The 16,245-nt window shown below is 42.9% G+C and overlaps 1 protein-coding gene across 1 annotated transcript in view; it reads left to right on the top strand.

The window, feature by feature from the left end:
- Nucleotides 1-16,245, top strand: part of LOC143775622 (long-chain fatty acid transport protein 2-like) — a 370,792-nt gene that overhangs the window by 236,791 nt on the left and 117,756 nt on the right. The window contains exons 5-6 of the mRNA XM_077263969.1: nucleotides 644-768; nucleotides 1,062-1,256. Coding sequence (XP_077120084.1) covers nucleotides 644-768; nucleotides 1,062-1,256 — 320 coding nt within the window. The remainder of the gene's footprint in view (nucleotides 1-643; nucleotides 769-1,061; nucleotides 1,257-16,245) is intronic.

Raw genomic sequence — 16,245 nt, 5'->3', positions numbered from 1 at the left:
TACATGAATGAATGGGTAAAATATGGTAGGGGAGTCTTGTGCTCAAATAAAGGACTTTGCTCTGTGTGTGACTTTATATTTTTTTTACTTGCTGGGTTAGTAATTGGTTTGTCTGATAGACACCTCTCCATTACTAACTCTTGGACTTGGTGTCAGGAGGTGGAGGAGGTTTTTTTTTCTTCTTTTTTTAATTGTGCCTTATATTCAAGTCTTTATACACTAAAGAATGTTTCGGAACATTTTTTTTCTGTAAAATCCATTTTATCTTAAGTTTTGTATGTTTTCTTGTCAGTACATGAAAATGGAGTAATACTCCAACAACATTGTTCCCAGCAGCGATCTTGGTGTCAGAGATGCATCCAGCCACCTTCCCCATTCTGTTCCCATTCCATCCGAGCACTGTTTCCATCCATTTCAGCAATTTTCCAATCTTACAGAAAAATGCTCAAGTTTCCCATTAACTTCTATTATATTCGTTACTTGAGTCAAGTCTGTCTGAGCGTACGACCTGCTTGATTCGAGTACCGTGCACTCGAACATTTTAGTGCTCTCTCATTACTAGTGATGATACTATATACAGTACAATAATTGTCTATTTAAAAGAGCATTGATCCCTTTTTTTGTTTTGTTTTTTGTTACATAGGAGCTACATGTGCCCTAAGAAAAAAATTTTCAGCCAGTCAGTTCTGGGATGATTGCAGAAAATACAATGTAACAGTATTCCAATATATTGGGGAGATACTTCGATATCTATGTAACACTCGTAAGGTGGGTAAAGCCTGGCTAAGTATGTTAAAAGCTGTTTCTGTAAGGTTACATTCCCAGCTTTTGGGGAGTTTTCGATGTTGCAGATTTGGGTTACATGCATTTTTTTGATAATATGCAACATCAAAAAGTTATCATAGGAATGTATCCTAATACTTTTCATTTCTTACATTTTGCTAGTCATCTTTTTTTAATATCTGCACTTGTGTTTTAATTGCTTGAATTTGTGTGAATGTAAAATATTGGATAGGAACATCCATTATGTTATCATAATGTCATCATTCTCGTTTTTCTAGAAAGTCAACGACAAGGATCACTGTGTGCGGTTTGCTGTGGGCAATGGTGTGAGACCTGAGGTTTTGAAAGAGTTCAATGATCGTTTTGGTAAAATTAGAATAACGGAAGTCTATGGAGCAACAGAAGGCAATGTGTTCTTTTTAAACTACTCTAAGAATGAATGTGCAATAGGCAGATACAACTGGTTCCTAAAGGTAAGACCTGACAATATTTGACCTTAATTTATATTAAAATGTGAAAACATTGGAGAAACTTCACCATCAATCTTAAAGGAACTTTGTCATCACTCCTCACATGTAAAGCACCATGGAATAAATGGCGCTATAACAATAAATAATAATAATAATCACAGAATGACTGCTGAAAACAGTACAGGTGCTGCTCGGTGCTTCACGGTGGTGCCAATAATTTAAATACACCTTCCCACCTGCTTGTTTTCCATCTATTTCCACCCTTCTCTGCCCCTGTGAAGCCAAAGATGTCCATCAATGAAGAGGGGGTGGAGATAGAGGGAAAAAAAGAAGGTGGGAAGGTGTATGTAAATGAGAGGCCCCACCATGAAGCACCGATTGGCAGGACTGACATAAGCATAGAAGGATTGGCATAGAATGACTGTTCAAATTGAGTCCATTTAATGTAATTTCATCTTAAAACAATGCCTTGGTTCAAGTAAAGAACTATTTTGCATTGAAATCGAGTGGCCACTTTATCACTATTTTACCAAATTGTTGGAAACCTCATTTTGTAGACCTTACTTACTGTGTATACTATACGTATTCCAGGTTCTTTTTCTGCACTTGATAGTACAGCCTTAGGACTCATTCACACATCAGTATTTTTGCATCAGTATTTCATCAGTATTTGTTTTCCAAAACCGGTAGTGTCTCCAAAACACAGAACAGGTGTCAATCTTTTAATTATAGTTTTTCTCAGTAAGTTCCACTCCTGCCTTTGGCATACAAACACTGATGCAAAAATGCTGACATGTGAATGAGACCTTACTTAGAGACTGCACAGCACTCCTGCTGATAATCATTGTCCAAATATGCCAAATGGACAACTTGATCCTCAATAAAACAAAGCACTTAAAGCCAAGTTAAAAACTTTGCAATTACAAAATACATTTTATTACAATAGATATGCTGATCAGGAATTTTTATTGCATAGATATATCCAAAGAACAAATGTGTGTTACATCCCAGAAAAATGTTTACCTTGTCAAAGTATTTGTAAGCTCAACTCCTCAAAAAAACGGTCAAACCTCACAAACAGCTGCATGTAAAAGTTTGGGCACATCTGGTCAAAATTATTTTAATTGTGAACAGTTAATCAAGTTGAAGATGAAGTGATCTTTAAAAGACATAAAGTTAAAAAGGACATATTTCCTTCAAATTTTAGGCAAAAAAAATAAATATATAAAGTAATGTTTTACATTTTAAAAATTATAAAAAGAAAAGTGGGTCGATGCAAAAGTTTGGGTGCCCTTGGAGATTTTTGTGCCAAGATAAGGTATGTAACCCTGGTCAAAGTTAATTCACCTGTTAGAGTTATGGCTAGAGATGGGCGAACCCGATCAGTAAAGTTCGGCGTCCGTACCGAACACCTACTGTTTGGCCACGGACACTGAACACAGACTTCACCAGGAAGTCTGTGTTACTGTTTGGGTTTGGCCCCACCAAACACCGTGTGGCAAACACCACTTCTGATTGGCGGTAAAATCATCACCACCGGTCAGACAGACACGATTACCACGCTGTCAAATGACAATGTGCATGCACATCTGTGATCGGAGGTATAAAGGTAAAAGAAACGGTGTGGGTTCCACTGTTTTTTTGATAACCAACCAGGCAAAACTCACAGCTGAGGGCTGCAATTGTCAGCCGTCATCGTTAGCAAGGTTGGTTATCAAGAATAGAGGGGTCCCCACGCCATCATTTTTAAGAATGTAAATAAATAAAAAAAACATGTGGGGTCCCTCCCATTTTTTACAATCAGCCAAGCCAAAGCAGACAGCTGGGGCCTGGTATTTTCAAGTTACTAAGGGGCCATGGATATTGGCTCCCCCCAGCCTAAAAACAACAGCCTTGAGCCACCCAGAAAAGGCAATAGCCTCTGCCTGGCTCTTCCCACTTGCCCTGTAGCAGTGGCAAGTGGGGTTCATATTTGTGGGGTTAATGTCAACTTTGTATTGTCAGGTGACATAAAGCCCTCAGATTACTAATGGAGAGGCATCTATAAGACACCTATCAATTACTAATCCTATAGTTGTATGGTAAATAAACACACAATCAAAATAAAGTCTTTTATTTGAAATAAAACAAAACACTTTTACTTTTTTTATTTAAAAATAGCAAACAGTTATTGCTAAGGTTGGTGGATTGCACTGAATAAAAATAAATAATAAAGTGCAATCGCAACCCAGGGTCTACTATGCAGAGATGAATAACTGCTGCTAGTGAACAATGGCGGAACCAAAACAGCAAGTGATCAACTAAAACGTATTGTGTTGAATGTCACACAGTGTGAACGGTACTCATAGTACTCAGCTCCGTTACTGCACAGAGTGGTTCTGTAAGAAGTATACAAAGTACTAGACACTGTTAAACTTCACAGGATGCTAGCACATGGGTTAAGCTTGCTGTGTAACTCAACTGTGCTAATCACACTCATGAAGGAAACAGATGCTAAGCCAAAGAAGAGAACATGCGAGACAATAGGTGCAAGACCCTGCGAAGTATAGCCTGAGGGTTGGACTTGCTCTATAAGGCTGGTTTCACATTTGCAACTGTGCGCGCAGCGTTTGATCCTCATCAATCCGCATGCACCATGAGTACATACAGTACAGACCAAAAGTTTGGACACACCTTCTCATTTAAAGATTTTTCTGTATTTTCATGACTATGAAAATTGAAAATTCACACTGAAGGCATCAAAACTATGAATTAACACATGTGGAATTATATACTTAACAAAAAAGTGTGAAACAACTGAAAATATGTCTTATATTCTAGATTCTTCAAAGTAGCCACCTTTTGCTTTGATGACTGCGTTGCACACTCTTGGCATTCTCTTGATGAGCTTCAAGAGGTAGTCACCGGAAATGGTTTTCACTTCACAGGTGTGCCCTGTCAGGTTTAATAAGTGGGATTTCTTGCCTAATAAATGGGGTTGGGTGTTGTGAACTATACTTTTTGGCTCCCTCTTGTGGTCACTAGCGGTATGGCCTTGGATTGTCTTTCCCCAGGTTGGTAGTCACCTGGTTCGTTAGACCCTGGGTGTTCCTATTTAAACTTCCTGGATTCTTAGTCCATTGCCTGGCATCAATGTAATCAGTCCTTGTCTGGTTGCTCCTGTCTACTGGTCCTGATTTTTGCAAGATAAGCTAAGTCCTGCTTTCTTATTTTTGTTCATTTGTATTGTTTTGTTTTTTGTCCAGCTTGTTCATAATGTGATTCCTGATTTTGCTGGAAGCTCTAAGGGGGCTGATATTCTCCCCTCACACCGTTAGTCGGTGCGGGGGTTCTTGGATATTCAGCGTGGATATTTTTGTAGGGTTTTTCGCTGACCGCATAAGTCCGCTTTCTATATTTCTGCTATTATATAGTGAGCCTCTCTTTGCTGAATCTAGTTCATACTTACGTTTGTCCTTTCTTCTTACCTCACCGTTATTATTTGTTGGGGGCGTGTCTTTACTTTGGGGTACCTTTCTCTTGAGGCAAGTGAGGTCTGATTTTCTCTGAAAGGGTTAGTTAGTTCTCTGGCTGGCGCGAGACGTCTAGAACCAACGTAGGTACGTTCCCCGGCTGCTATTAGTTGTGGGTTAGGATCAGGTATGCGGTCAGCTCAGTTACCACCTCCCTATGAGCTGGTTTTTTATGTTTGCAGACTTTGCTGAAAACCCTGAGATCCTCTACCATTGGGATCATAACAGAATGCCAGGCCGAGTGAATAGTTAATGCATTGCAGAAGTGGGATTAAAAGAAAAGAAGTTCTGAGTTTTTTTTTTTTTTTCTTCCTCCCCTTTATCTCTGAGTGGCTTGAAGCTCTGCTGCAGACATGAATGTTCAGACTCTGATTACTAGTGTGGATCAGCTTGCTGCACGTGTGCAGGGCATTCAGGATTTTGTTATTAGCAGTCCTATGTCAGAGCCTAAGATACCTATTCCTGAGCTGTTCTCTGGAGATCGATTTAAATTTAGGAATTTTAGGAATAATTGTAAATTGTTTCTATCTTTGAGACCTCGTTTGTCTGGAGACTCAGCTCAGCAAGTTAAAATTGTTATCTCCTTCTTGCGGGGCGACCCTCAGGATTGGGCTTTCTCATTGGCGCCAGGAGATCCGGCATTGGCAAATATTGATGCATTTTTTCTGGCGCTCGGATTGCTTTATGAGGAGCCCAATCTTGAAATTCAGGCAGAGAAAGCTTTGCTGGCTATCTCTCAGGGCCAGGATGAAGCTGAAGTGTATTGCCAAAAACTTCGGAAATGGTCCGTGCTTACTCAGTGGAATGAGTGCGCTCTGGCCGCAAATTTCAGAAATGGCCTTTCTGAAACCATTAAGAATGTGATGGTGGGCTTCCCCATTCCTATAAGTCTGAATGATTCTATGACGCTGGCCGTTCAGATTGATCGGCGTTTGCGGGAGCGCAAATCCGCTAATCCTCTGGCGGTGTTGTCTGAACAGACACCGGACCTAATGCAATGTGATAGAATTCAGACTAGAACTGAACGGCAAAATCATAGACGTCAGAATGGGTTGTGTTTTTACTGTGGTGATTCTACACATGTTATATCAGCATGCTCTAAACGCCTAACAAAGTTTGTTAGTCCTGTCGCCATTGGTAACTTGCAGCCTAAATTTATTTTGTCTGTGACTTTAACTTGTTCATTGTCTTCCTACCCTGTTATGGCGTTTGTGGATTCAGGTGCTGCCCTGAGTCTTATGGACTTGTCGTTTGCCAAGCGCTGTGGTTTTGTCCTGGAGCCTTTAGAAAATCCTATTCCTCTTAGAGGAATTGATGCTACGCCATTGGCGGAGAATAAACCGCAGTATTGGACACAAGTGACCATTTGCATGACTCCTGAACATCGGGAGGTGATTAATTTTCTTGTTCTGCATAAGATGCATGATTTGGTCGTTTTGGGTCTGCCATGGTTACAGGCCCATAATCCAGTTTTGGATTGGAGGGCTATGTCTGTGTCAAGTTGGGGTTGTCAGGGAATTCATTGCGATTCCCCGTCGATGTCTATTGCTTCCTCCACTCCTTCAGAAGTTCCTGAGTATTTGTTTGACTATCAGGATGTATTTAGTGAGTCCAGGTCCAGTGCTCTTCCTCCTCATAGGGACTGTGACTGCGCTATAGATTTGATTCCTGGTAGTAAGTTTCCTAAGGGATGATTATTTAATCTGTCGGTACCTGAGCATGCCGTGATGCGTTCTTATATAAAGGAGTCTTTGGAGAAAGGACATATTCGTCCCTCCTCTTCCCCTCTTGGTGCGGGATTCTTTTTTGTGGCCAAGAAAGACGGGTCTTTGAGACCTTGTATAGACTATCGGCTTCTGAATAAAATCACGGTTAAATTTCAATATCCTTTGCCACTATTGTCGGACTTGTTTGCTCGGATTAAGGGTGCCTGTTGGTTCACCAAGATAGATCTTCGTGGTGCGTACAACCTTGTGCGCATTAAGCAGGGAGATGAATGGAAAACTGCATTTAATACGCCCGAAGGTCATTTTGAGTACTTGGTGATGCCTTTTGGGCTCTCTAATGCCCCTTCAGTGTTTCAGTCCTTTATGCATGACATCTTCCGGAAGTATCTAGATAAATTTGTGATTGTTTATCTGGATGACATTTTAGTTTTTTCTGATGATTGGGATTCTCATGTAAAGCAGGTCAGGATGGTGTTTCAGGTTTTGCGCAATAATGCTTTGTTTGTGAAGGGCTCAAAGTGTCTCTTTGGAGTGCAGAAGGTTTCCTTTTTGGGTTTTATTTTTTCCCCTTCTGCTGTGGAGATGGACCCAGTCAAGGTCCGAGCTATTCATGATTGGACTCAACCCACGTCTGTTAAGAGTCTTCAGAAGTTCTTGGGTTTTGCTAATTTCTACCGTCGTTTTATTGCTAACTTTTCTAGCGTTGTTAAACCTCTGACGGATATGACCAAGAAAGGTTCTGATGTTGCTAATTGGGCTCCTGCGGCCGTGGAGGCCTTCCGGGAGCTGAAGCGCCGGTTTACTTCGGCGCCTGTTTTGTGCCAGCCTGATGTCTCACTTCCCTTTCAGGTTGAAGTAGACGCTTCTGAGATCGGTGCAGGGGCTGTTTTGTCGCAGAGAGGCTCTGGTTGCTCTGTGATGAGACCATGTGCTTTCTTTTCCAGGAAGTTTTCGCCTGCTGAGCGGAACTATGATGTTGGTAATCGGGAGTTGTTGGCCATGAAGTGGGCATTTGAGGAGTGGCGTCATTGGCTCAAGGGAGCTAAGCATCGTTTGGTGGTCTTGACTGATCACAAAAATCTGATGTATCTCAAGTCTGCTAAATGCCTGAACCCTAGACAGGCTCGTTGGTCATTGTTTTTCTCCCGTTTTGACTTTGTGGTCTCATACCTGCCTGGTTCGAAAAATGTGAAGGCTGATGCTCTCTCTAGGAGCTTTGTGCCTGACTCTCCTGGAGTCTCAGAGCCGGCTGGTATTCTTAAAGAGGGAGTAATCTTGTCGGCCATTTCTCCTGATTTGCGACGTGTGTTGCAGAGATTTCAGGCTGGTAGACCTGACCCTTGTCCACCTGACAGACTGTTTGTTCCTGATAAATGGACCAGCAGAGTTATTTCCGAGGTTCATTCCTCGGTGTTGGCAGGGCATCCTGGGATTTTTGGTACCAGAGATTTGGTGGCTAGGTCCTTTTGGTGGCCTTCCTTGTCACGGGATGTGCGTTCTTTTGTGCAGTCCTGTGGGACTTGTGCTCGGGCTAAGCCTTGCTGTTCTCGTGCCAGCGGGTTGCTTTTGCCCTTGCCCGTCCCGAAGAGGCCTTGGACACACATTTCCATGGATTTCATTTCAGATCTTGCGGTGTCTCAGGGAATGTCTGTCATCTGGGTGGTGTGTGATCGTTTTTCCAAGATGGTCCATTTGGTGCCCTTGCCTAAGTTGCCATCCTCTTCCGATCTGGTTCCTTTGTTTTTTCAGAATGTGGTTCGTTTGCACGGCATTCCTGAGAATATCGTGTCTGACAGAGAATCCCAGTTTGTGTCCAGATTTTGGCGATCTTTTTGTGTTAAGATGGGCATTGATCTGTCGTTCTCGTCTGCCTTTCATCCTCAGACTAATGGCCAAACGGAGCGAACTAATCAGACGCTGGAGGCTTATTTGAGATGTTTTGTTTCTGCGGATCAGGATGATTGGGTGACCTTTTCGCCATTGGCTGAGTTTGCCCTCAATAATCGGGCTAGTTCCGCTACTTTGGTTTCGCCATTTTTCTGCAACTCTGGTTTTCATCCTCGTTTCTCCTCATGTTGAGCCTTCTGACTGTCCTGGGGTGGATTCCGTGGTTGATAGGTTGCAGCGGACTTGGAATCATGTGGTGGACAACTTGAAGTTGTCACAGGAGAAGGCTCAGCGTTTTGCCAACCGCCGCCGCGGTGTGGGTCCCCGACTTCGTGTTGGGGATTTGGTTTGGTTGTCTTCTCGGTATGTCCCTCTGAAGGTTTCCTCTCCTAAGTTTAAGCCTCGCTTTATTGGTCCTTATAGAATATTGGAGGTCCTTAATCCGGTGTCTTTTCGTTTGGATCTTCATGTGTCGTTTGCCATTCACAATGTGTTCCATAGGTCTTTGTTGCGGCGGTACATTGTGCCTGTGGTTCCTGCTGTTGTACCCTCCTGCTCCGGTCTTGGTTGAGGGCGAGTTGGAGTACGTGGTGGAGAAGATCTTAGATTCTCGTCTCTCTAGACGGAGGCTTCAGTATCTGGTCAAATGGAAGGGCTATGGTCAGGAGGATAATTCCTGGGTAGTCGCTTCTGATGTTCATGCGGCCGATTTGGTTCGTGCCTTTCACGCTGCCCATCCTGATCGTCCTGGTGGTCGTAGTGAGGGTTCGGTGACCCCTCCTTAAAGGGGGGTACTGTTGTGAACTATACTTTTTGGCTCCCTCTTGTGGTCACTAGCGGTATGGCCTTGGATTGTCTTTCCCCACGTTGGTAGTCACCTGGTTCGTTAGACCCTGGGTGTTCCTATTTAAACTTCCTGGATTCTTAGTCCATTGCCTGGCATCAATGTAATCAGTCCTTGTCTGGTTGCTCCTGTCTACTGGTCCTGATTTTTGCAAGATAAGCTAAGTCCTGCTTTCTTATTTTTGTTCATTTGTATTGCTTTGTTTTTTGTCCAGCTTGTTCATAATGTGATTCCTGATTTTGCTGGAAGCTCTAAGGGGGCTGATATTCTCCCCCCACACCGTTAGTCGGTGCGGGGGTTCTTGGATATTCAGCGTGGATATTTTTGTAGGGTTTTTCGCTGACCGCATAAGTCCGCTTTCTATATTTCTGCTATTATATAGTGGACCTCCCTTTGCTGAATCTAGTTCATACTTACGTTTGTCCTTTCTTCTTACCTCACCGTTATTATTTGTTGGGGGCGTGTCTTTACTTTGGGGTACCTTTCTCTTGAGGCAAGTGAGGTCTGATTTTCTCTGAAAGGGTTAGTTAGTTCTCTGGCTGGCGCGAGACGTCTAGAACCGACGTAGGTACGTTCCCCGGCTGCTATTAGTTGTGGGTTAGGATCAGGTATGCGGTCAGCTCAGTTACCACCTCCCTATGAGCTGGTTTTTTATGTTTGCAGACTTTGCTGAAAACCCTGAGATCCTCTACCATTGGGATCATAACAGTTGGGACCATCAGTTGTGTTGAGCCGAAGTCTGGTGGATACACAGCTGATAGTCCTACTGAATAGACTGTTAGAATTTGTATTATGGCAGGAAAAAAGCAGCTAATTAAAGAAAAAAGAGTGGCCATCATTACTTTAAGAATTGAAGGTCAGTCAATCTGAAAAATTGGGAAAACTTTGAAAGTGTCCCCAAGTGCAGTTGCAAAAACCATCAAGCGCTACAAAGAAACTGGCTCACATGAGGACCGCCCCAGGAAAGGGAGACCAAGAGTCACCTCGGCTTCTGAGGGTAAGTTTATCCGAGTCACCAGTCTCAGAAATCGCAGGTTAACAGCAGCTCAGATTAGAGACCAGGTCAATGCCACACAGAGTTCTAGCAGCAGACACATCTCTACAACAACTGTTAAGAGGAGACTTTGTGCAGCAGGCCTCCATGGTAAAATAGCTGCTAGGAAACCACTGCTAAGGACAGGCAATAAGCAGAAGGGACTTGTTTGGGTTAAAGAACACAAGGAATGGTTATTAGACCAGTGGAAATCTGTTCTTTGGTCTGATGAAATCCAAATTTGAGATCTTTGGTTCCAACCACTGTGTCTTTGTGCGACGCAGAAAAGGTGAACAGATGGACTCTACATGCCTGGTTCCCACCGTGAAGCATGGAGGAGGAGGTGTGATGGTGTGGGGGAGCTTTGCTGGTGACACTGTTGGGGATTTATTCAAAATTTAAGGCATACTGAACCAGCATGGCTACCATAGCATCTTGACATGCCCCTATTTGAAGAAGCTATTATGGCGAAATGGCGATGTCGGGGTCACTGATGGACACACAGGAAAGGACGCATATTTATGTGAGTAAAATAGGTTCTCTGCTGTTACTGCTTATCATTACATTTGCGGGTTACCTCTTGCACTAGACACCTTCAGTTTACTCTGAGTGGTACAGGCACATTGGCACTTTGTCTTTTGAGAGTTCAGACTACTATGGAAATGACTCTTTGATTACCGCAATACTTTAGCACTAGGCACTTTGTAAGCTGTCATCGCTTATCATTACATTTGCGGGTTACCTTTTGCACTGGACACTTTTAGTTTACTCTGAGTGGTACAGGCACATCGGCACTTTGTTTTATGATAGTTTGGACTACTATAGTAATGACTTTTTGAGTACCGCAATACTTTAGCACTAGGCATTTTGTAGCTTGTAACCTGATATATGTTAGTCCACAAAGTAGTCTTTGGGTGTTACTTTCAATATAGAGATGCGGTTTCTTTAGTCATAATTTTTCTGTGTGCACGTGCCACTTTATATTTATTTCTTTAGGGCTGGTTCCCATAAATATAATAAAATATTTGGAAGGTGCTATAGTGTTATGCAGTTTTGTCCCTTTTTCCTTTTTTGGTGTATCTTCCATCAGTATTCTCTTTGAATTTCCTTGTCTTGTGTTTTTATTGTATAAAAAAATGTTTTTTGTCTAATAAAAGTATCATGTCTTAAATATATTTGCTTATGCCTCTCTTTCACCTTTTATCATTTGGGTGTTTTCTTCGTACATAGCATCTTGCAGTGGCATGCTATTCCATCCGGTTTGCGTTTAGTTGGACCATCATTTATTTTTCAACAGGACAATGACCCAAAACACACCTTCAGGCTGTGTAAGGGCTATTTGACCAACAAGGAGAGTGATGGGGTGCTACGCCAGATGACGTGGCCTCCACAGTCACCAGACTTGAACCCAATCGAGATGTTTTGGGGTGAGCTGGACCGTAGAGTGAAGGCAAAAGGGCCAACAAGTGCTAAGCATCTTTGTGAACTCCTTCAAGATTGATCGAAGACCGTTTCCGGTGACTACCTCTTGAAGCTCAACAAGAGAATGCCAAGAGTGTGCAAAGCAGTCATCAAAGCAAAAGGTGGCTACCTTGAAGAGCCTAGAATATAATACATAATTTCAATTGTTTCACACTTTTTGTTAAGTATATAATTCCACGTGTTAATTCATAGTTTTGCTGCCTTCAGTGTGAATTTACAATTTTCATAGTCATGAAAATACAGAAAAATCTTTAAATGAGAAGGTGTGTCCAAACTTTTGGTCTGTACTGTATATTTAACATGGTATAAGCATGGACATGTGTTTGCATGCGTTCGCTTGCAGATGCATATGCATGCTTCGTTTCGCGGTGTGCGGCGGGGTCCGGCGAACGCAACATGTTGCATTTTTTGAAGCAGCAAGAATCCGTTAAATATGCTCAGTCATGCGCATGTGGATGAGTGCATCAAAAAAACACATTACTGTCTATGGGAACGAATTGGAACACAAGGACATGCGTACGCATGCATACGTCACACTAATCATGTCCAGGAAACTATGTTACCACCTCCAAAATCACTGATATATAAGAGGGGGTCTGGAGACAGGTAGTCCATTACTTTCAAGACTCTGGAAGCGATTGATACTGCTGCACTGAAGACTTTTGCTGATCTGAAGACTTGTGCTGATCTGAAGATGGGATTTCACTCAGGATGTGAGTATAGAAGCTATGAAAATGTCTGTTTCTCTCTCTGCAGTCTGTACTCACTTCTGTCTGTCTTGTGTACTCACTTCTGTCTGTCTTGCGTACTCTTTTCTGTCTCTTTTGCGTACTCTTTTCTGTCTCTCTTGCATAATCACTTCTGTCTCTCTTGCAGCATTTCGCATCAAAGATGTCCTGCAGAAAAGAACATACCTCCCAGAGTTGACAGGAGGCTGATGAAGTGAGTCCATTTGCTACTGATTGGTAAGTATTGACTGTCAATATGACACATGTGGTAAAATCATCTATTTTCTTTACAGAACAGTTCCAGTGTGGCAGAGCTGGAGCAGACTCAGGCCCAAGTTCTGGTGGAAAGATGGCGAGTAAGTATTCTTGACTGTTTTTGTTTTGTTTTATCTTTATCTATCTTGCAATATGGTCTGACACAGCAGTGAACCTGTGGTACATTGTTTTACAATTTCTTTTTTTTCCCCTTCACAGTGAAGAGGGTCAAAGTTCGGTGGCGTTCGATGAAGGATCGCTTCAATAAGGACATGAGAGAGGAGAACCAAGTTCGAAGTGGTGCTGCTCAAAAATTAGGAACATGCAATACATTTCTGGCTGTTCCACCACTAACCAGGTTCACCACCATGCCAAATCCTGCTGCACACCTGCCTCAAGCCACCACCATGCCGAGTCCTGCTGCTAGCCTGTCTACCTCCACCACCATGCCGAGTCCTGCTGCATGCATGTCTACCTCCACCACCATGCTGAGTCCTGCTGCACACCAGCCTCAAGCCAAAACTCCCACCAGCCCAAAGAAAAAAAGACAAACAAAAGGCCAGTAGCACTTCATCGCAGCAAACCAAGAAGAAGACTAGGACCAGCCAACGTGCCCCCAAAACTCTCCTACCCCCTCCACCCTCCCCTCCCAATGTGTCTATGTTTTCTAATTTGTCTCTCCCATCCAATGTGTCTCTCCCTTCCCACGCTTCCACTCCTAATGTGTCTACTCTAGTGTTGAGCATTCTGATACTGCAAATATCGGGTATCGGCCGATATTCGCTGTATCGGAATTCCGATACCGAGTTCTGATATTTTTGTGATATCGGAAATCGGAAGTTCCTATAAGTTCCCAGTCACTTCGGTGTGTGCGGTGCGTATGGTTCCCAGGGTCTGGAGGAGAGGAGACTCTCCTTCAGGCCCTGGGATCCATATTCATGTAAAAAATAAAGAATAAAAATAAAAAATATGGATATACTCACCCCTCCGACGGACCCTGGCTCTCAGCGGTGCAACCGGCAGCCTCCGTTCCTAAGAATGCAGTGAGTGTAGGACCTGCGATGACATCGCGGTCTTGTGACTGGTCGCGTGACCGGTCGCGTGACCGCAACATCATTGCAGGTCCTACACCAAGAAAATCCAGAAAATCACATGCTTTCACATAGAATTCTACTGGCAATCTGTCTTTACCTGATGTCTTATTCTTTTTGGCACTCTTCATCACGTTTTCTACTTCCTCCATAATCACATCCTCATTCAAAATATCACATTCTCCACTATCCAACTTGTTCTCTAACCCATTCAACACTTCTGAAACAAGGCCAGAATCAATCCAATTTCTATCAAATAACTTACTGTAGAACCTAGTCACCTCCTTTATCACATTCTCACCTGAGGCACTCAAACCGTTCCTATCCAGGACTTTAGTCATATCAACCTTTCTCCCATTTATTTTCTTAAAAAAGAACCTCGTGCACTTTTCATCTTTCTCAAGATGTTCTATTTTGGTGCAATAGATTTCTTTCCCTTTTTCATCCATAACCCGCTTTAATTCACTCATTGTCTCAAACAGCAGATCTGACGCAAACATCCCACTTTCTCCACACTTTCTTAACCAGTCTAAATGCCTGTTTAAATCAATAAATCTGCTCCGACAAATAGCAGCTTTTTTATAGCCCCATCTTTTGAAGAATTTTTTCAACACACCTTAACCCAGTCCCACCATTCCAGCACACACGCAAAATCCCTCTTACATACTCTCCACTAGTGTTGAGCATTCCGATACCGCAAGTATCGGGTATCGGCCGATACTTGCGGTATCGGAATTCCGATACCGAGTTCTGAAATTTTTGTGATATCGGAAATCGGAATCGGAAGTTCCCAGTGTATGGTTCCCAGGGTCTGGAGGAGAGGAGACTCTCCTTCAGGCCCTGGGATCCATATTCATGTAAAAAATAAAGAATTAAAATAAAAAATATGGACATACTCACCCATCCGGCGGCCCCTGGACCTTACCGATGTAACCGGTAGCCTCCGTTCCTAAGAATGAGGAGTTTAGGACCTGCGATGACGTCGCGGCTTGTGATTGGTCGCGTGAGCGGGCACATGAGCGGTCACGCGACCAATCACAAGCCGCGACGTCATCGAAGGTCCTAAACTCCTCATTCTTAGGAATGGAGGCTGCCGGGATACCTTCCGATACTTGTGTCCCATTGACTTGCATTGGTATCGGGTATCGGTATTGGCGATATCTGATATTTTTTGGATATCGGCCGATACCATCCGATACCGATACATTTGAGTATCGGAAGGTATCGCTCAACACTACTCTCCACTCTTTATACTTAATTTTTAATTCATTTATCACATCCTCATCTTCTAACAATCTTCCATTCAGCTTCCAAACCCCAGCCCCATACACACGGTCATCAAACGCTCTAAACACACCTCTCAAACACTCATGATCAGAAAAGGGTACAGCATTTTGTTAAAAATTCATACACAACATATTTTTGGAAAATAACATTTTATCTATCCTGGATGTGATGCCACCCCCATCAGCATGGTATGTTGGCGGTGGTGGGATGCCAAATTTCAGAGCAGCAGCATCTAGAAGGGAAAAATCAGAAATAAGATTGGATAACTTTACCAGTTATGTCACAATTCCATGCTGTGATGCAATTAAAGTCTTCAACTAAAACTGTAGAAACAAATTATGTTAACAAACTTAATTTTTCCAAAAGAGCCAGCTGCTCCTTTTTTCTGTCCTTTCCCAATGGACAGTCCACATTAATAATTCTAGCCCGCCATCCCCTATAGCTAGCATGTGCAATTATACATCTACCCACTTCTAGCACCGTGTAGCTATCTAAACTAATCTCCCTGTTACCCAATAATATCACTACACCATCATTCCTATTAACACATGAGCCGGCCATACATGCTGTCTGTAATGCCAATTCTTATAGCTTGGAGAGTCCACAAGCCCATATTCCCAAAGACAAAAGATATGAACATTCATCTGTTTGATATAATCTAGGACGATTGCCCTCCTGGATTTGTATCTAATTAGCCTGACATTGAGGAACGCAATGCCCCAACCAGCTTGGGGAGCCATAATATGATGGTGTTATTTACATGATGACAAACAGGCCACTTCTGCTTCAGCCGTTTTTGCCTTCCATCTGGAACTGCAACACACCAAAACTCTTTACGTCTGCAAGAATGCCTAATAAAAAGCATTGGTGTCAGGAGAAAAAACATTCTGAGGGTAACTACGTTCACTCACCGGACTTAAACAATCTTCATGGAGTCTGCCCAATCCGTTCTGAGCTTCTTACAGGAAGTTCCAGGCTCCTTGTCCTCAGAGGGCCTTGCAAGAGAGAAGTCACCTTGATCTCCACAGCTGGCCAATTCCTCCTCAGTACCTATCCAAGATACACAGGGGGAACTACGAAGAGAACCATCCAGCTCACATTCAACTTCAGCAAGTTGCAAAACTGCCACTTCAGGGCTAGGAGACT

This window comes from Ranitomeya variabilis, chromosome 5, assembly GCF_051348905.1.
Source record: "Ranitomeya variabilis isolate aRanVar5 chromosome 5, aRanVar5.hap1, whole genome shotgun sequence".
In the NCBI taxonomy this organism is placed as follows: Eukaryota; Metazoa; Chordata; class Amphibia; order Anura; family Dendrobatidae; genus Ranitomeya; species Ranitomeya variabilis.
Note: the sequence above shows the minus strand (reverse complement) of the source record. Positions and strands in the feature narration are given on the sequence as shown.